At 41.6% G+C, this 20,061-nt stretch overlaps 1 protein-coding gene across 1 annotated transcript; it reads right to left on the minus strand.

The window, feature by feature from the left end:
• Positions 1-3,300: 3,300 nt before the first annotated feature.
• Positions 3,301-4,681, minus strand: gsx2 (GS homeobox 2). The gene is made up of 2 exons (XM_069149950.1): positions 4,275-4,681; positions 3,301-4,046 (listed from the first exon to the last, which is right to left on the minus strand). Exons 1-2 carry the CDS (start codon positions 4,648-4,650, stop codon positions 3,706-3,708), a joined length of 717 nt encoding a protein of 238 aa, XP_069006051.1. The 5' UTR covers positions 4,651-4,681; the 3' UTR covers positions 3,301-3,705.
• Between the last annotated feature and the right edge of the window lie 15,380 nt (positions 4,682-20,061).

The raw sequence follows: 20,061 nt of genomic DNA on the forward strand, positions 1-20,061 counted from the left end.
AATGAGTCATAAACACGCAGCACCGTAATCTCCAAAAGATTACAGTTACTTATCACTGCTAATATCGGGAGGTGATGCTCACTTTTAAGATGATGCACCAAAATAGGCTCCCTAATGTTCCTACAGTTGACCCAAGTTCCTACATGGCTGCACACAGTGCACAGAAATGGGGATAGCTGCCCTGCACCAATTTAACTCGCCTTCTTGTCAAGTGACATAACCTGTCCTGCCTTCAGCTGTCCACCAGGGGGCTTTTGAAAAATGGAAAACTGCAGTCTGTAACTGTCGTCTACGTTTAATTCTTACATTGAAAATTGATTATGATGAGGCTTATTTTGAATACAAAACAAAAACACAAATCGACATTTTCATATTCTGGCATATAGAATGTCTAGTGTTTTCAAATCCGACCTCAAACCTTGAAGTTAGAACCATCTCACCTTGCCTAGCCTTTAAAAGCTGAGTGGAAATTGCCCGTTAAGAGTAAAGATTCAGTTCACAGATTGGTGATTTATCCTGTGTCGTGCTTAAGATTTGCATTAGTCAATCAAAATTATGTGATTAAATTCATCTGTCTCCATATTGCAATTTGCAACTTTATAGTACAATTGACCGTAGTGAATGTACAACAGAACACTTCCTGCGGTTTTATCGGGCTGATAAGTGTTTGAAGATGACTCCGCAGACTGACGCTGGCCCCTCGGGGTGGCGGTCCCTGCGGAGCTGTCCAGCGTGCTGAACTCTGCCTGTACCAGTCCGGATAAAATCCAGCCCTCTTTTATTTGTCATATCTGACATATCTTGAAGCAGTTTACTGAATGGCTCTGATCCACACATTAGTTGAGTTAAGCAATTAATTAATGACCGTATAATGCACAACACTAAAATATTTTAACACCTCCGTGCGTCACAAACACCACGTTACTCAACCCATTTTAAGCTTCCTAAAACCACCATAACACCGTAAATAGAGTGATGTGGACGTCATTTTACTGCCACAGGCCACATTTCTTGGCAAACCACATAAAGGTCAGCAAAACAAATTTTATGTAATTTTAATTTATTGTTCTTCTGGCCCTGCCTCTTCCTGTGTAAATGTACCTGACCTTGTTTATGCAAAGGCAGATGTACCCACTTGACTTTTACTGTTGAAAGGTTACTATTATGATTAATTATAAGCCCCCCTCCCTCCGTGCACACACACACACACACACAAACACACACACACACACACACACACACACACACACACACACACACACACACACACACACACACATAGAGATGAGCTCCTCGACACTGACATTATGTTTGCAAATTAGCCCCCCAATTATTCACAAAGTAGCAGATCCTGTAGCTTAAATGTTGCAGTTTCCACAGCAGCTCGGTCCACAGCAACAGTGGACCATCATCATCCATTCAGATGAACATTTAAGGGCACAAAAAGTTTCCACAACACAGAGGGAAGACTTTCTTCTTCACACTTTTCGATGAGAGCTACAGGCCGCATGTATGGAGACTGATTCATAAATAAAGTGGACGTCTCTTGACCGAAAAAAAAAGACAACATTGTTCCCCCCTCTTCCTCTCGGGTACTTCAGCGTCCTCTAGCCTCTATCTCCCCGCATGAGACAGCAGCTGCAACCGGCTGAAAAGCGCTCTTATTAATTGTCTTTTGTCATGCGTAATTGCCACATTTTCAATGGTAGTCAAGGTCTGACGTGTTTGGAGTGGTTTCGATTTTCTCTGCATTTGTAGGTAGAGTTTAAAACATTAAATTCCACAGTCTCTGCCTTACTATATTTATTGTTTGGTAACGATGTGATCAGAAGTTTTGGGGAATGTGACAGTTTTAAAAGAGATGACCAGTCCGACCTGGACAAACAGATCCACTCTGAAAACGAGCCTCAGCCCATTAAGGTGGCCTTACAGTCTGAGGTCACGTCCTGTGGGCCTGAAAAGGGGGAGTCTTTCTCAAAACTGCGGTTTATTCTATTGTGAATCGCTTTAAATGCTGCATTGGTCTTTCACACCTGCGAGGGAACTCTAATTCGATTAATAGGAACTTCAATATATATTCATTAGATGGCTTTCCCTCAATAATATATGATCACCAGCAGGATGTGAAAGGAGACCATTTATTCCCGCTCTGAATGGGCCTGCGTGGGACCAAAACTTCACCTGCTTCCCCTCTCAATTAGGAATGTATCCCAAACTCTGACAGAAACGAGTTAAATTAGGCGTCAGCTAATTTCCAGTGGCCCCTCCCACGTAATCCCTCCTCGTAGTCTTTCCATTTGAGCATTCCCCCTTTAATTCACCATAAGTTGAAAGGTTCAAATAGTGCCTAATGAAACAGTGACTAAATCGTTCTCTGTCGCTCCGAGGAACCCTGTAGCTGTCTCTAAAAGCTCTCCGAGCACACAGCCGTCGGGGGTCTCGGGCTAAATGCGAGTCCCAAGGCAGGACAATCTAACCTGTCAAAGCCTTTGCCCACTTCTATATATCCTTGTTCTGTGGTTTCAAGCAATAGCAGCATAATCAACCGACGTGGGACCGAAAACGCAATTAAACTCGCTTTGGACAACCAAAATCTTTTCAAAAGCGAACATTAATGGACTATTGGCTGCTCCCCGGGGGCGTTATCGGGTACCCTTTTGTGGTCAGATCTAAGGAGACATTACAGCTACACTTTCATAAAGCTCACGCCATCCATTTTGAATTAAATGGCATGTATTGAGCTCTGCCCCATAATGTGTCTTATATATATATAAAAAAAAAATACGCACAGTTAACATGTAACAATATAACAGCGGTAATGCCAGCTTAATAAGTCATGATGAAAGACTGAACGTTTTCTGCTGTAAAACGCTGGCAGATAACGGCACCCACAGTTTAATGTGCACTAAACTGCTCTGCTTTAATAGAGTGCCCAGAAAAATAGAATCTCAATGCAATCCAATAAATGTATCAAACTTTATTTTTCCCCCTTTTTTTAAAGATGGTGTTTCACTTCATTGCATTATGTTGGAATACATTTTAAAATTGGATTTTGACAATATCGCTACAACTAGAGCACCAGTGCTTCCTGGTGCATAAAATTCTACGAATAATAGTACATCATGCAGCGATTATATTTGTATAATTTTGGATGCAACAGTGTATGAAAGTAAATTCAACTTTCACTGACGCAAAACTAAAAAAAAAATATATTCCGTTTATCAGTATGATTTCCTTCATTATAATAGCTGAACGCATCACTCAGTAAGTCAATACACATAATTAGGTCAACTCGTCATGTTTATTACAATAAATACAGATATACATAGTGTACAAATTGTTGCGTACAGGTTTCAGGTTCACATGCTATTTCTAAGGGCTTCCGTTACCACACAACCTCACAGACAGTAATGGGATAATTAACAAGACCTGGATATGTAGGTGAGGACCTCGAGGTTATCCAAAATAACATCATCATAACATGACGTACAGTAGGGCCAGGTTTTCAAATGTTTCACGAACATCTATTCACATTTTTTTTTTCTTTAAATTGAACATCAGGATGAACATGAAGCAAAGAACAATTAATATTTATAACACTTCTTAGACTTCATGCAGGAGATTTTTGGCTCAGAGGTTGTAATGTAATGACCCATAACTGCACAGTAAGTGCCATCAGTGGGACTTGGGGGAGTGGAGTTGCTGTCAGATGGGTGACACCTCTTTCTCCTCCGAAGCAGAGGCCGGAGATAGAGACTCCTCATCCTCTGACCTCGAATAGTCCGTGTGACCGGTTGTACACTTGCAACCGCTGTGCGCGCTCCTCTGGGTGGCTTTGCCCTCTTTCTTGTGCTTCACTCTGCGGTTCTGAAACCATATTTTCACCTGTTTCTCTGACAGGTTCAAATACGTGGCGATTTCGATTCTTCTGAGTCTCGAAAGGTACATGTTTGTGGAAAACTCTCTTTCAAGTTCCAGGAGTTGCGTGCTTGTGAACGCCGTGCGCATCCTCTTGCCATTCTGTATGTGGCTGTTCTCGGAGGCGCCTGTTGGAGAAAATAAACATTTTAATGTCAGATGCTTAGATGTACACTATCTTTGTCAGACTAAGCTCAATCAAAGACAAATGACGCAAATATCGCGCGTAAATCATCGTGCGTAAAAATCGAGCGATAACATTTATCCAATTGCCTGAAAGTGCAACAGGAACCGTAGTAAGAGTAACCCAAAGGTGCGGTGGTTATGAGTTGAGACTGAGGCAAACAGGTGCTTACCAATAGAAAGGCAGTGGTATCTCCTGGGATCTGTGACGCTGAAGGTGGGCGTGCAGACAGGTGTATGTCCAGGGTGCGCGAGTGCAGGAGACTGCTGGTGCGCTATTCTCTGACAGTACTGTGCCTCCGCTCCTGGAAACTGACTCTTCAGCATGGGAATGCCGCTGCGGGAAGAGTGGATGTGGGACGTGACGCACAGCGGGCAAACACAGAAAGTCCCATTTTTCCTGGACGGGCACACCGGAGCCGTAACAGTCATTACGCTCGGGGAGTGCATGCTGATGGGAATAAGGAAGTCTTGTCCTGGATGCTCAGCTGGTCCGGGTCGCACCGTATCCTTGATTATTAACGAATCGACATAAAAAGACCTCGACATGGCTGCGCCGCTGATAAGTGATCGCTCCGTGCGCAAAGATGATAGCCGTTTCTCATCTGAACCCCTCGGGATCTCCAAAGGTGCTTATGTTTGATGGTTCAACAAAAGGGACCCCGAAGAGGGTTGGCCCTGCAGCGTCACCCACGTGCGCACCCGTCTCCAAGGGTTTATACTGTCAGTGACCCAAACCACGTGATGTCTCCGTGGGCCTCCAATCACAACTTGCAGATCTACTCTTTTTATCCCGAATTTAGAAAAGTCTTGAAGACTAGATTAATATACCAGCCACTTGTTTTATTAATTATTACAGCACTGTGCTGAAAGTGTGCACTGATTTTCTTAAGCAGGCTCCAAATTTTTATTGTATTAAGTGACGCCTCTTTTTGAAATATTATTAGGATTTTTAAATAAAGCCTGAAATATATATATTTCACAAACATTAAAACTGCTGTTTGCTTTGGTGTTGGAACTCGGTTTATATAATTATTATAGTGATTAAATGACTAAAATGTCCTTTGGAAGTACCTTCTATTGCATAACAGATCCGGAACACTTCAGAAAATATTACACATGCATTAAATATGTCAGATTCACTGGGAAGTAGTAAATAGATATTTTCTGATCAGCATTCATTTCTTAAACTTAACACCTGACATCAGTTAAAATGTGTTTATTCTTTTGAATTACTGCATAATAAGTCTGGCATAATAAAGGAAAGCCATTTGATGGATTATATTCAGATCTACTTTTATTCAACAGTCGATTTATTTTTTCTCCCAAATGCGATTTAAGCAATTATTCACGCGACCATAAGCACTAATTGCTTTGCAGTCTGATCGGACCTTGAATCCGGTTGGTCCAGGTTTCACTTCCAGCAATTAAAGAATTATGAACTGATGGCGAGTCTGGGCAGCGGTTATTTGACGGCGATTAGGATTCAATTAGAAAGTGTTTATAATGGTTGGTCTGTGCGGGGGTAAACAGGCAGCTATTTCAGAAATGCGCTAATCCCTCATCTTGTGACAATAATTAGCGAGTTTGATCCCCAGGCGGGTCACCGGTAGGTTTAGCTTCTGCTTTCATCTGCCAAGTAACGCCTCGGACCTTCAGAGGTGAGCCGTCATGGTGCAGACGATCCAGGTCCAACACAACATGTGTTAGTGTCTCCTCTGACCTCAGACGTACTGAAACCCGCAAACACAACTGGAAGAAGCCTAATGTGAAGTCTTAAGATTTCAAACTTATTGTGTGTATATTTTATTTCCTCATTATGGAGCAAAACGCACATTATGAAAGCAAACAGGCAGTTGAAGCATTTATTGAACTGTGAGTTTAAGTTCACTCTTTTAAAAAAATTAGAAAGTCTTTAAAATCCAACCAAGATAAAAAAAATATATATATATATATATATAAAACAGGCACGTCTGTCACACAGACAGTAATTGCTATAATAGTGAATTCATTGTTTGACAGGGAAGACGCACACTTGTTATGGTACAGATAACAGTCTGAAACAGAGAGGGAGAGAGAAAGAGAGAGGGGGGCGGGGGGTATAGCGCAAACCAAGCGGAATGATGCGTGGCGCGCGCCCCCATCACACCATGCGAGGTCTAATATTATTTTTCTATAATTCTGCACGATAAAATTTCATTGTCTATTAAGTAATCCCACAAATGAGATCCTTTATGAGGCTATAATGAGGCCTAATTGCCAGTACTAGTGGAGCCACGTGGAAGGATTTAGGAAGCATTAAGCCGTCGGGTACTGAGCACAGGCTGTTACCTAGCCATTACTTTCATAATTCAAGGAGAAAATTAGTCCATTTAAGGGAAAAATCCTTTGATTCCCTTTATTCTGCTCGGGGTGACAGGGCTGCAGTTTTTTGTTGTCCGCTTCGGTTAAGAAGCCGGTGCAGCAATTGGGGCCGCTGCGATATTACTCACTGTTTAAACGTTAGATAAAAAAAAAAAAAAGAATTTCAGAAATGTATGAAGCTCCTCCAGGCCCCACCTCTCTTCTTTTCTTCAAAGTTGAGCGCCTTTTACTTTATAGTGCAGCAGTTAGCCTCCACTATTCAAACCCATTTCAAATTGTGTTGATAGGCAATTAATCACGGGCCTATTCAAAATTAAATTTAAATGGAGAATTTTTTTTTTTACTTCAGAGGTTGGTGTAAGTTTATTTTCTCTGGTCAGTGCAAAACTTCTAGCGTGAGAGTCTATGCAAGTTTGTCAAAGTCCGTGTGTCCGCGCGCACAACTCCTCCCAGTAGTAAAAACACACAAACTTGCTAAAGTGCACCGCTGAAGTCCCCCCTCCCTCATTCACGCCGCATCCCATGCCATATTATACCGTGAAGAAGTCCATTAATGTTTTGTTGAACAAGCGTCATTAACTTGTATCAACGCCTTTTTACAAACCTTGCTTTGTTGTGCAGGGCCAGTCTGCGGCCCATCTTGGCCAATACAGTGGATGATTTGGCCCTTTATTAGTTTCCAGGCAACAGATCCTGAATACCAAAACTCAAAGGAAACACTCTGGTCCTCCATATAGATCGCAGTGGCGATGGGAGGGAAGTGAACAATGATCCTGTGGACAACATAATGCCACGCAATGACTTTTCATTAACAATTATCTGGTTGATGTGAATAGCAGCTGCAGTGGCTACTCTCCATCTCCTGGTTTTTGCAGAGAAAAGGGGAGCAGGGGAGAGAAAGAGGCCTGCCAGTGAATAGTATCCTGCAGGAGTTTTAGGGGGTTCATGGTCTCCCTGAATGTGGAATCTAATTTATATCTCGGTGAATAATTAGGTTTCTATGCAAAAATGAGTTGGAAATAATTACATCTTAAAACAGCGTGACAACTTAGCCGGATAAACAAAGCAAAGCAGCGCCTTTTAATGTCTCTCACCAGGAGTTTTTCTAATTTTTCAAGTCACTGGTGAAGATCAGGTTTTAGTGCAGAAGAAAAAGGGTCAGGAAACAGATTCTTTTTCAGGAAAGAGTCCCAGGATTGTTGTGTTGCAGCTATATCCTTGAATATATCTACACACTGTTCCAGTGATTGGGTACAGACGACACTATAAAAGAGCCCGGCCCTCAGTCCTATAGAAAAGTAAAGTGACAGGCTCAGTGGAAGAAGAGGCTGCTGAACAAAGCCAGCGAGGGCCCTGTTGATGGCCTCTAGAGATGTCCTGCACCAGGCTCCCTCTAATTAGGGAGACGCTTCTCAGTCTCACAGAGCCGCTCCGACCAGACACTCCAGACTGAAGTGTGCCCCTGTGCCAACGAATGCGTCTGCATGTCCACACTCGACGCAGCATGTGTACGAGTCCGCGCTTCATGGCGCACACAATTAAGGAGTCTCGAAAATGAGATAAACACCGACTGATAGTGACGCCGATCACGCGTAAGTTCCCAGAGAAATGTCTTTATTAAAGCTTTCTGCTCTAGCCCTGATTTGTCCCCTCGGCCTCCTCTGTTTGTTTCCAACAGACTAAGCAAATGCCATTAGAGGGAGAGCACAGAACAGCCCTTATTTCAATCTTTTCTTGCTTGAGTTGTCAAATAGTCCTGAATTTTGCTCCTTATTGGAATAAGAAGCTCTCTCATTGTCGGTCACTTTGTAGTGCATCTGCAGGAGTTGGGAGTTATCAGCTGTGAGGACTCATTACTGGGTTCCTCACTGGTTTCCAAGAGGATCAAGATGCTGTTTTATCTTTGTTAATGATTGGCCTTTTAGCAAAATTATTTGTCTCCAGAGTGATGCCTTTAGGCTTTGTCAGAAAACATGCTCATCTACACAGAGAGCAGACATTTTTCGTTCTCAAAGTCACAAATTGGCAATATGGCAACCTATCAGCATCCCCCTCCTTTGAACAGCTTTAACCAAAAGCTGAAATGTTCTCACCCCTCCTCTCCTCTCGTCCCAGAGCTCCTGACTTCCAATGAAATCTAAATCAGGAAACGTCTCACAGTGAATGACAGGAGTCCCTCCACCCGGTTACCCGCACCGGTCCCTGCCTCATTTTTAAAGGAGGTGATATTGTAGCCTCTTTTTCTTCCCTTTTGTAAAGGGGGAAATCCCTGGGATTGAGCTTGTGTGCTGGAGCGGAAGCAGACTGGAATGTGTGTCCGGCCGTGTCTTTTGTCGCCGGCCGGGGGAAATGAATAGAGGAGGGCCGCAATCTCTGTCTTCTGTTTATCAGACTGTGAAGAAGCAAACAAACCAAACTGTTTCATTCGTGTGTTATCTGCACCTTGTACCTGTCAGTCACTGTTCATGCCTGAGTGGAAGTTTGAACTTTTCCAGCTCTGACATGCGCTGAATCACATCTTTCAGAAAAGAACCTGCAGCTTTGTGCCATTGATTAGCATCCTGTACTAAAGTTAGCCACACTGGGCACATCAACGCTTCCTCTGGCTGCCTCCATTTTTAAAATGAGCACTATTTCTGATTTTATTCCTACATGTGCCCTCCTCAGATGAAATATTGATTTGGAAAAGTGTCACGTCGAGTCCAGTCTCCCATTATGTTGATTTTCATTGTCGCCTTTTAGCGTCTCTGGCAGCTTGTAGCTCACAACTTTTCCTTTCAATTCAGGCTTTCACACAAATACGCAAAGCCTTTTCTTAATTGAGATGGTGCCTAAATTTATACATCTGTTCTGCATATATTGGACAATATGTAGAAGTTTAAAGGAAGCCAGAGAGTCTGTCAGGATGCATTCGGCCCATTTTTGTTCTCTTTTGGATAATGAAGAACACCTCGATCTGATCCTTCATCACATCATCATGCTGCCATTTCATAGTTAATTTACATCCACTCTTCTGATCTTCCCATCAGAGCATGTGATTCTTTTTATGCCACCTATAGAGAATTATCAAATGTTAATTGCTGTAGGCACAATAGCGATTTACAGTTTTTACGAAGAGAAAACTCCACTTGTTCTCATGTAATTCTCAGATTTAAAGCTTAGATATAAGCTTTCAAGCAACAATTTCAATATAACACTTGTTAGCTCCTGGGTCAGTTTAGCTTCATGTGTTGAATATCCTCTTTACAATGGTTGAAGTATTTCGCAGCAGCAGCAGCTTAAACATTTTACAGCTGACTTTATATGCCGGCTGGGTTTTTATGTTTGATGTGTTGTCAGGAACACAAATGCCGGTGGTGGTGTTGGAAACAGTCCTTTTAAAGTAAATACAGCTGATTGTTCCGATCACAATGAAGTGAAGGTGTGATTTTATGAGAAAAATGTGAAGCTACCGACTCCAAAACTCTGTAAAATCTTTTGAGTGCAGTCCAGTTTGACAGAACAAAAGCAGCCAGAGTTTGTGTTACAATCTGAAGCGTTAATGCAAACATAAAAAAAAAATCTTTTCTTCCACCAACATGGTGTAGCAACATGGCATCAACCAGATTGAGGGCATCACAAGGTTTAATAGAAGATAAACTAAAGGAGTGTTTTAAGCCCAGCAGAGCTTATTATACAACAGGCAGCTAATTGTGTGGTGAGCAGTTTGGAACATCACATGAACTGGCTGGAGTTTGGTGGGCAGCTGCATCCAGCCTCCAGCTGGTGAGTCATCAGGCGCAGCAGCAGCAGCAGCAGAGCCGCCCGCAGGCGCACAGCCTCCGAGCTCTGCCTTATATGTGTGATATTTACAACTTTAAGTCATCTTTGTGAATCTGTTTAACAACTTAACTTTAAAATATTACACTGTCAAATGAAAAAGATATATAACAATATTAATCTTCCAACTATAATATATGCAAAAAAAAAATTGCATTTAATATGAGGTTTCTTCGTTTCAGTGAATTTCAGGCAATGAAAGGGAAACATCAGCTTTTTTTTTTTGCATTGTTTATCCAGACTTTTGCAAATTATTCTAAATGACAAAATAATCAGTTATTAAAAAACGTATATATGTAAATATAAGTCTAAATCCCTCAGCGGGTCGTCAATTAAAATCCAACATTTATAGGAAAAATGTGTTGCTGTTGATAAACCCACAAATTCTCTTAAAATGAAAGAATTTCTTTTATACTAAATTCAAGTCATTTAGATATACCTACTGTATGCAACCTCAAATACAGTCACTAATAACAGTCACTGCTGTTCAAACTAAATGATAGCGTTTAGATACAACATTGATGATTATGAAAGCTAAGTAGTTAAATGAATAGAACTTGAATCATATCTGCACTAATACAGCATTGAATTTGATATAATTGAGCACAATTTGTACACATAGTGCAAGTAAAATAAAAAAGTACCTTCAAGCAAATGAAGAGCGTTGACTCAGAAAATGTGCGAAGTGTTCAAAACAACAAACTAAAATTATATATTTTAAAGAAAATAACAGCATTGTGTGATTGGTGTCTTGGTGTTTTCACATTTCCATCTTTCAACAGATAATCCAAATATCAGGCTGACTGTCAGTCGGCCGTAAAGTAGTGAAGGTTTAACCAGTGTGTGGTCAGTGTTAATTAAAATTTTTCAGTATTTTTCCAAGCTTGAATTTAACTCTCACCATCACTCATGTTGCTCAACTGTAGTCATCTCATTACATGGCATTAGATATTTAATAAAGATGAATGTATAGTGTATACATTTTATTTATTTAACAGCAAATAGGATGTAAACACTCCAAAACCTCAACGATGCATGATAGTGTTTTATCAATTAATTATTTTAAAAAAACAACAACTATATAACCCCACACCACCACACATACACAAAAAGTGACAGTAGACAGAGAAAAATAAATGCATTAAAAGTCAGGATTTTTACCTTTTTTATGTGTTGATGTAATAAGCAGCTGTGTTGCTGTGCTGTTCACATTATCATGATGGCCTCACTGATAATACACAGTACCTTTTTAATCAGCTGATATATAAATATCACAAAAAGCTGCTTGGATTGTGGATGATAGGGAAGTTGGGATTTAGAGTTTAGTACATTTAGATTATTCTTCAAAACTCTCAAACCTGAAACAAAGGAACCTGAAAACTGCATCACCCTGGTCATCTTCCGCCCATTATCCATCCATAACAAGCGTTTTGTTTCACTTTGTTTGCATTACCAAGTGTCTTTGAACGTATCGAGACAGGCGAGGTCAGGGCCAAGAGCTCCTGTCTGCATCGTCCCAGCTCTGTGCCAGCCAGATAAATGGAGAGAGTGTTTGGACGCTGTCTGAGCTTTTTGTGTTTGCACAGAGTCACAACTTTGTATGGGGTCGAGGGGGAGTTCGGGGCAGCTCACCAGGATTTGTATGCAGAATACATCGCAGCAGCCGCCCCCCTGGTCCACTCTGTGTCCTCTCACCTGCCTGTTGCAGTAAATCATTGAGCCATCAAGCAGAGCGTGTTGATGGGCCTGCACGTGCAAGAGCTTTGCTGCACCTGTCGCGTGTGTGTGTGCGTGTAAGAGCGCCTGCATGTGTATGTGATGAAAAAGTAAAGAAAGGTCTCTGCAAATGTTTTATGTGTTTCCATGGATGTTTACCTCACTGTATTCCCCTCCTCAGTCTCTGACTGATTCCTTTTGCAGGCCTGAGGGCTGGCGATAAGAGAGTTTTGGATATCTGCCTAATGGTGTGTGTGTGTGTGTGTGCGTGTGCGTGTGCATGCGTGTGTGTGTGTGTGTGTGTGTGTGTGTGTGTGTGTGTGTGGGTGTGTGTGTGTGTGTGTGTGTGCGTGTGGATCTCTGTGTTAATAGTAGGGATTGAAATAGAGGTAGCTGGGTGTCAAACAGGAGGTCTGCAGATGCCTGTCCGGCTGAGAGCTGCAAGGTACCTCCTTTTGACAGAGTATCCATTCAGAGTCAATGAGCTGGGTCAAAGCCTGCACGTCAGGCTGCAGCTCGGCCTAGCACTGGGGCGGTCCAAGGGGTCAGTCTTATTCACATGGCGCTGTCATGCAAATGAACCCACCCACGCTTAAACAACTCTTGGAATTTTTATGTCTGCTCCCTGGCCTTTTTTTTCCCCTCCGTTTCTCCCCTTTTTCCCCTACTTTCCTCTCTCCCTCTCCTCCTCTCAAAATCTCTCTCCCCTGTATTCACAAAGTCATTGACGAGACATTCAAAGCTTTTTAAATTGGCCAGCTTCATTGTGCCCGCTCTAAAGTAGGGGGGGAATGGAGAGAGGGAGAGTGTAAAGAGGAGTGGGACTAAATATACTCCGGTCTGAAAGTAGTTAGATCATGTTCTTTTCATGGTCCGATTAGAATCAAATCGATCCCCCCGCCCCTCCTGATACTCCTCGGTTTGAAGAGGAGCAGCCAAACAAAGATTCCTTGGCTTAGACTGGGGGATGAATGAGCCAACCTGAATGCTAAACACACTCTTAAAAGTCTCATTCTGAAGCATGACAATACCCGAGAGAGTAAATCTGTTTTAAGTGTGAGCAAGAGATGTTTGTGTGGGTGCAGAAAAGATATCTGTACAGTGATGATACTGTAGGAGCATCTCTGGAGGAGACCTGATCTGCATATAAATCAGGAAAACACACAAACCTCAGTGGAGTATCTTCTCTAAAAAGGCTTTAAACCTTGTAATGACAAAAGAGAGGATTTCACACAGACTGAGAGATATCTCTCCAGCAAGGTTACAAACACAAAGTACGAAGAAGTGGCTTGGGGTGAGAAGGCTGGCGGTTCGGCCCGAGGTGTCCGATGACGGAGATGACGACCAGCAGGCACCGCGGCTCTCCTTTAGGGAGGCGACTGCTGAGGGTGAGGGGAGGGAGGGGAGGAGGGTTTTGAACTTGGTGACACCCTTTCTGCACCTGCAGCTGTGAAAATCATCCACTTATTCTTCCACCAAAGTGCAATAATCCTGTCAATTTATTGGCATATGTAGTTTTTTTCAAGCAAACAATTAATCAGCAACTGCATGAACCGTAGTTTACCCAAGTCCCTTATCAAGAATATTATATATTATATATTATATTTGTCCCATTAAAAACCTTGTACAAATTTTCAACTTATCATGAGCTAAGGATAACAACCTAATTTGAAACGTTTATGTTCCATTTTTCAGGTAATCCAGTGACTTTTAAATAGTTTTAAAGGGTTTATAAGCTTTGGAAGAAGAAAAGAAAATTCTTATTTAGTTCTTAGTTAGTTTCTTAGTTTGGAAAATTCAATATCCCTAAATTTGGAAGGAAGTGGCTTTCATTGGACAGCAATGGTTTGCTTGTTTTTAATGAAATTGATGATATACTAGGCAGGCTTTTAGATTATGGGCTCCCTGTCTGAGTCCAGGCATGTTTATATCCAAAATAATAAGCTAAGAAAATCAGAGTATCAGTAAATATGGTCAGGGTCAATCAGTGAATACACCGACAGGTGTTTCTATTATGTTGTCCACTCTATTTATATCAATAACAGCAGGGTAAATAACAACACCACAAACAGCCGCCTCCAAAATTATAATTTGTATCGGTACCTTTTTAAAAACGGATCATTTTAACTTTAACGGGAGGAATAATTGCAGCACTGTCGGATTGGACAGCATCAGGTGTAAACAGGTTCAACAGGTTCCTTGTAGCTGTAATAAATATATATCTGATTAATGAATATTCCTTTATGTTAGTGGGGCTCCCTCTGGCCCTAGTTCTTCAAAACACAACACTGAAACATGGTGACACATTAAACTAAATAATTCCATGCATGATATTGATATATTGTTGTTAGTGTAAATAAAAACTCAAAGACTGCATCACTAGTGTGTTCTCTCCAGGCTCCATAGCTTCAGCAAAATTAACTTAAGTATATTTTGCTTGATATGTTTTAACGAATCAGAAGCCAGAAAGAACTATATTGTGAACTATTGTAAACATTCTGCAATTAATATGTAGAGTATGAATTCCTCACATATATATCTCTGTTGTATAATTGTCTCTAATGCTGTGTTCTGCCGTGGTCTTTAAAATGAAAGGGTGTGGATTTTTCAATCCTCTCAGCTCACATTTATTCATCTTAAGCAGAGGCCTGCACATGAGTCCGTCATTAAAATTCAATGCTGTGCACAGAACTTTTTTAAGGAAGTTTCCAAAGGTAACAAATGTGTCAGGGTGAAAAAGAGTTTTTAAAAAGATGTAAAATATTTCCCTGAGAAGGATGCAGCCATGATGAGTGTATGGTTTGAATATGTCAGTCAATATTCAATATAGCATAGAGCTTCAGTGAAGAGAAGGAACAGATTATGATTCACGGAGACAGTGTAGAGACAGACTGGGCTGCTTAAAGATGGGAGAAAAGGTGAGGGAGCCTGAACTATCTACATACTGTATACACCTCTAGCCATGTCAGCGTGCATTCCTCTCCCTCTCTCTCTCCTCCACCCCTCTCAGTGGTGCTACAGGAGCAGTCTGAGCTTTTAGCACGGAGCGACAAAGTTGTTTGTGTTCTGAATCCTAAGAGAAGCCAAACAACTCTGTCGAGGTGGAGGGAAGGAGGGACAGAGGGGTGGGACCACCCTGCAGCTGCCCCCTTCTCTCTCTCTAGCTCCCACCTCATCCCTTCGTTCCCTCTCCTATTCATCCTGCAGCTGCAGTCTTGTGCCCCTCTCTCTCACTCTGTCATACAAAGTTTCTCCCTCTCTCTCTCTTTTTCTATTTGTCCTTGAGACACAAAGATGGATGGAGAAGCTCCTGGAATGGGGCGCACAATAGGTTGTGCCACAAGGTGAGCAGCCTCAGCTGCATACAGCCCAGTGCTGCCTTTTTTAGCTCGTGCGAGGCTCCTTACCCGACTGGAGTATGTGTGTGTGAAGGGGGGTCTGAGCGGCACAGTATGGCAACAGATGCTTTTGTTCGGCCAAAAGTCTGAAAGGGGCCTTGGGTTGGGGGGCTTAGCAGTGTCAGAGCACAGAGTCATTTTTCTCTCCTTTTTCTCCCACTCTGCCTCTCTTTCTCTGCAGCTCCCTCTCCCCAGCTGTGCCTGCCGTGGCGGCTGAGCAAGAGGAAATGTGAGGGCAACGGCATGATGGAATACGTAAGTGGGGCGCGCGGTTTTGGCCTGTTTTGTGGATGACTTCATTAAAGGGTCGTTTATCTGGCCTGTGATCCCATTGTCCTGGGCCTTCTTTATCAGCCCCGGTGTGTCAGGGGGGCGTAATTGGCCGATTGGCTACGGTCTGCGCATGCTGAGGTGATTTATAAAGCTGTGAATGGAGCTGACTCCTCTCCGGGCAGCGCTCCCTCTCCCATATAGGAGACACCGCACTGCAGAATAACACTGAGTAAATGCAGAAGAAATGTGAAAAGGATGAAACGTCCCCAAAGCTCTTTGTGCGAGTGTGAAATCAGAAGCGTGAATAAAAGGGCTCTGAAATCACTCTCTCCCTTGTCATCTATTTTCTCCACCTTTATGCTCTATCTGACTTTGTTGTGTCACCTCTTTAGACTCTCCTCTGCTCCGTGGTGCTCACTCGCCTTTCAGTCTCATTTATTTCATCCTATGAATCACGGTCAGAGTGTAACTTTCTTCTTACCTCTCCTGCAGTGAAGAAATGTAGAAAAAACAGGAAAATGTGGTTTTTAATTCTGAAGACTTCAGAAAAAGACTATTATTTTCAATGCATGACAAACGAAACACTTTCACATAGTTCAGTGGATAAAATGACCTTAAATTAACCAAATAAAACACAGACATGTTCAGTTTTGTGGAACCATGTTCAAAGGAAAGTTGGATTTGCAGGTTTTGTGATCGCAGGTGGGAGTGCGCGCTGGCTTTATGTGGTCCCGTGGTGTGTTGAGGTTGGCTCTTAATGACCTCCTAATTAAAGCAGGCCCTCCTCTCAATGGGCTGATCATGTAGCAAAGGTCAGAGGTCATTTACAGGGCTGCTGGTGGCCAGAGTTCTTGCTCCATGCTAATTGCCCTCCAATATACACAAATTAACACAGCATGATCATTCTGGCAGGTAAACATTGACAGTTTATCTGCTTCCTGGTGGAGTCGGTGGTACAGTTTTTTTTTTTTTTTTTTAATTTTTTTTTTTTTAATGCCAAACCAAATTGTTTTGTTGTTGTTTGTTTTTCTTGTTGTTGTTGAGGTACAATGAATTCACCATCCAGTGTTTCTGCTGACAGTCTCTCTCTCTACAACTACTTCATACGTGTTTAACTGCATCTAAAACTTGAGAGAAAACTTTGGTTGCTTCCCTCTAGAGCTTTCCAGGAAAAGTCCCGTTGGAGTCCACAGACAAGGGAAGGCCAGGCGAGGAGGAGGGGCCTGGCTCAGGTTTAATGTAGCTGATTGTGTTCCCGTGAAAAAAGGAACAGTTTCTTCTGTGTTAATTTTCAATTTTCTTGCTGTCTGTGCGCCCGGCGGCCTTTGTGTCCAATTCTTCTTCCCTCCCTAAACGGCACCACCACCCCTCTCTTTTTCTTTTTCCTTTCACTCCTCCTCTGGTCAGGCCATCTAGATTATGTTGCTAAGGAGATTTCTCTCTTTCTTTTTTTTTTGTGTGCTTTTTTCACTGTTTCCCATTGATTTGGTGTTAATGCGTTTTGAATGCCCCTTGGTGTGTGCCGAGCACTGGGGGAGGAGGAGGAGCACAGGGTCTTGCAGAGTGGAGGAATTTCAATCTGAAGCGGTTAGGTGGGGGTCCGTGTGGGTTAAGGCCCAAAGAGAGGCACTCAAGTGAGAGCTGAAGTGGTTTGCAGTGCTGAGGAACCTCAGCCACTCCCCCTCCTCTTCCCCCTCTCTTTCTCAGGGTCACTCCTTCATTGGCAGCCCACAGGTGCACTGTCAATCTCTCCTTTTCATATCCAAAAATGAACCCATGAGTAAAACAAATAAATTATTTCCCTCAGTGAGAAAATGAGAGCAAATGTGCCAGCGTCTTTCACAGCAAAGTAGGTATGCAGTTTAGCTCATGATACAAGTCATGGTTTGGGATTAAAGTTTCAGGAGTTTTCTGTTACAGTGAGAAAGCTCAAGAGTACATTTCTTTTCATCTATTATCGACAGTGTAAACGCTCATATTTATGGGCTATATTCTAACAAGTATCACATGGAATTATGTGCCTATTGGATGGTTACACAGCTCATCATACAGTGCCAATGAGCATGTCCTTTATGAAGCAGACAGTAAGGATGTGGAGGTGGATGAGCAGGTAGCCAATCAAACTTCAATGCAATCAATTGGACCTTTCCTCCTGTTGTAGACCTTTTGCCTCTTTATTACCAATAACCAGACTCCTTCCGGCGTAGTTTTGCAGAATCATCCAATACTGACATCATAGTGAGGTGATAGGTTGGCACCAAGTGGTAATCTATGTACTGTATCTTGGTTTGAGAATGGCTGCTTTGAAACTTTGAGCTTGGCATTTTGGCAGACACCATCTTGGGTTTTTGGAGCCAGAAGTGACCATATTTGGACAAGTTGGGGAGGAACGAGGGGCGATCTGACACGGAGAACCCGAAGACATCATGTCAGCCCACTTACACTGGCAGCCTGACTGCACCACAGGTATGTCAATCAAACCAGACACATGGAAACACACTTCTTTTGAGGCCTTTTGAGTAATTATGGAATTATTTTTTGAAGGACCACCACAACACTGACCAGAAGGAGGGAACTTAACAAGTGACATCATAATGACTTTGTATTTGATGAGAGAAGTAAACACTTTTTAAATGGGAGTCAGTTGGGGCCACAAGTGGCCAGCCCCTAGTGGCCCTCAATGGTATTACAATTAAAGACATTCCTGCATTGGCTTCACTTTTCAAATCAGGAGACCACATCCATTTTTATACACACTCTGGTTGGCACCTCATATGAATGGCATGGGTGGGTGACTGAGATGTCTGTTTGACTGTTTGCTTTGTGTTTTCTGCATCAGCCTTATACTAAATGAGTTATTCAACCTAAACCTAAGGAAATCTAACTGTAGAGTTTCAGATCAAAAAACAGTCAGGAAAAGAAAAATGATTTGTCTTGTTCACAGGACTCTTTGTGTGAAGGATGTCGTCTTTGTGCAGTCACATCTGCAGCAATAAAAACATTGTTTGTTCAAATTTTAAATGGCAAAACAAGTTTGAGCGATTCAGTTATTTTTATATCAGGCTCATGCTTAATATCAATCAACTTTAATCAATATCTTTATATTAACAAAGGATCACATAACTATTTGTGAGTGAAAACTGTTACTCAGTGATGAACCTGCAGATAATTATCACTTCCCTCTGGGCATAGCTTCACAACACTGTTGACTTCTTGTTTTTCATTTTTGAAACTGTGAAGACTTGCGACTTCACAGTTTGGTTTGTACTCTTGAATCTTATCGAGTTTCAATTTTCTTTTCAGCCTAACACCTGTTATCAGCAGTGTTATCTGTCCGGCACAGAACAGCAGACAAAAGCTGGTAATTTATTTTATTTTTTTTCCTCAGGAATCATTGGAGGACAAAATCATATAGCTCAAAGGAGAGAAAATGTTGGACTTACACTCAGGTGGACAAACACCTTTCTGTATCTGTTGGATGTGGAAAAAGACAGGAAAAAGACCTTCTTTTTTTTTTTAATTTCCCCTTGGGGATTAATAAAGTATCTATCTATCTATCTATCTATCTATCTATCTATCTATCTATCTATCTATCTATCTATCTATCTATCTATCTATCTATCTATCTATCTATCTATCTATCTATCTATCTATCTATCTATCTATCTATCTATCTATCTATCTATCTATCTATCTATCTATCTATCTATCTATCTATCTATCTATCTATCTATCTATCTATCTATCTATCTATCTATCTATCTATCTATCTATCTCACCTTTCCAAACAGCAGATAATGCACACACAGCAGGGGTGTAAACACAGCCACAATATCATGAAAGCTTAATTATGGACATGTTAAGTAATTAGAAATTAAGCAACTTGCTAATATGTAGTTAAAAATATTCTTCAAAGATATGCGACACTTGTACTTTCATTTTCATGACTTTTTTCCACACTACTGTCTTAGCGTGTCTTAGACTATATTGCATTAGTGCAAAAATGTGTAAACAGGCAGCAGTTCACTTATGTTGTGTCAAACTGTGTAAATACAGGATTTACAATGATCATTTGTCAGCCTGAATAGAGGCTCTGCACAAATGACAAAAGCACAACTACATGACGCATTTCCCATCCAAAGCTATTATTCAGCATCTGTAGCAGCTGTCAACCAGTCACACATTGAAACTCTGAACACACTGATCATCAAAGTATTGATCATAGAGCCTGACAGACAATCACACAATTCATTAAACAGCAGTAAACACAAAATCCATCACTTTTCAGAGCTTTCCACCATATATAAAAAAAAATAATAGCTGACTGAACTCCAAACTAGATATGATTCTTCAGATAATGAACATTTTCCACTCATTACTTTTGTGATTC

Source organism: Embiotoca jacksoni, unplaced genomic scaffold (assembly GCF_022577435.1).
Source record: "Embiotoca jacksoni isolate LCO1_2020_lvr unplaced genomic scaffold, fEmbJac1.0.p SCAF_16, whole genome shotgun sequence".
NCBI classification, from domain to species: domain Eukaryota; kingdom Metazoa; phylum Chordata; class Actinopteri; family Embiotocidae; genus Embiotoca; species Embiotoca jacksoni.

Coding starts and splice junctions, on each gene's coding strand:
- gsx2 (XM_069149950.1), bottom strand. CDS start 4,650: ATGTCGAGGTCTTTTTATGTCGATTCGTTAATAATCAAGGATACGGTG. Junction 4,047..4,274: donor ATACCACTGCCTTTCTATTG/GTAAGCACCTGT, acceptor TTTCTCCAACAG/GCGCCTCCGAGAACAGCCAC.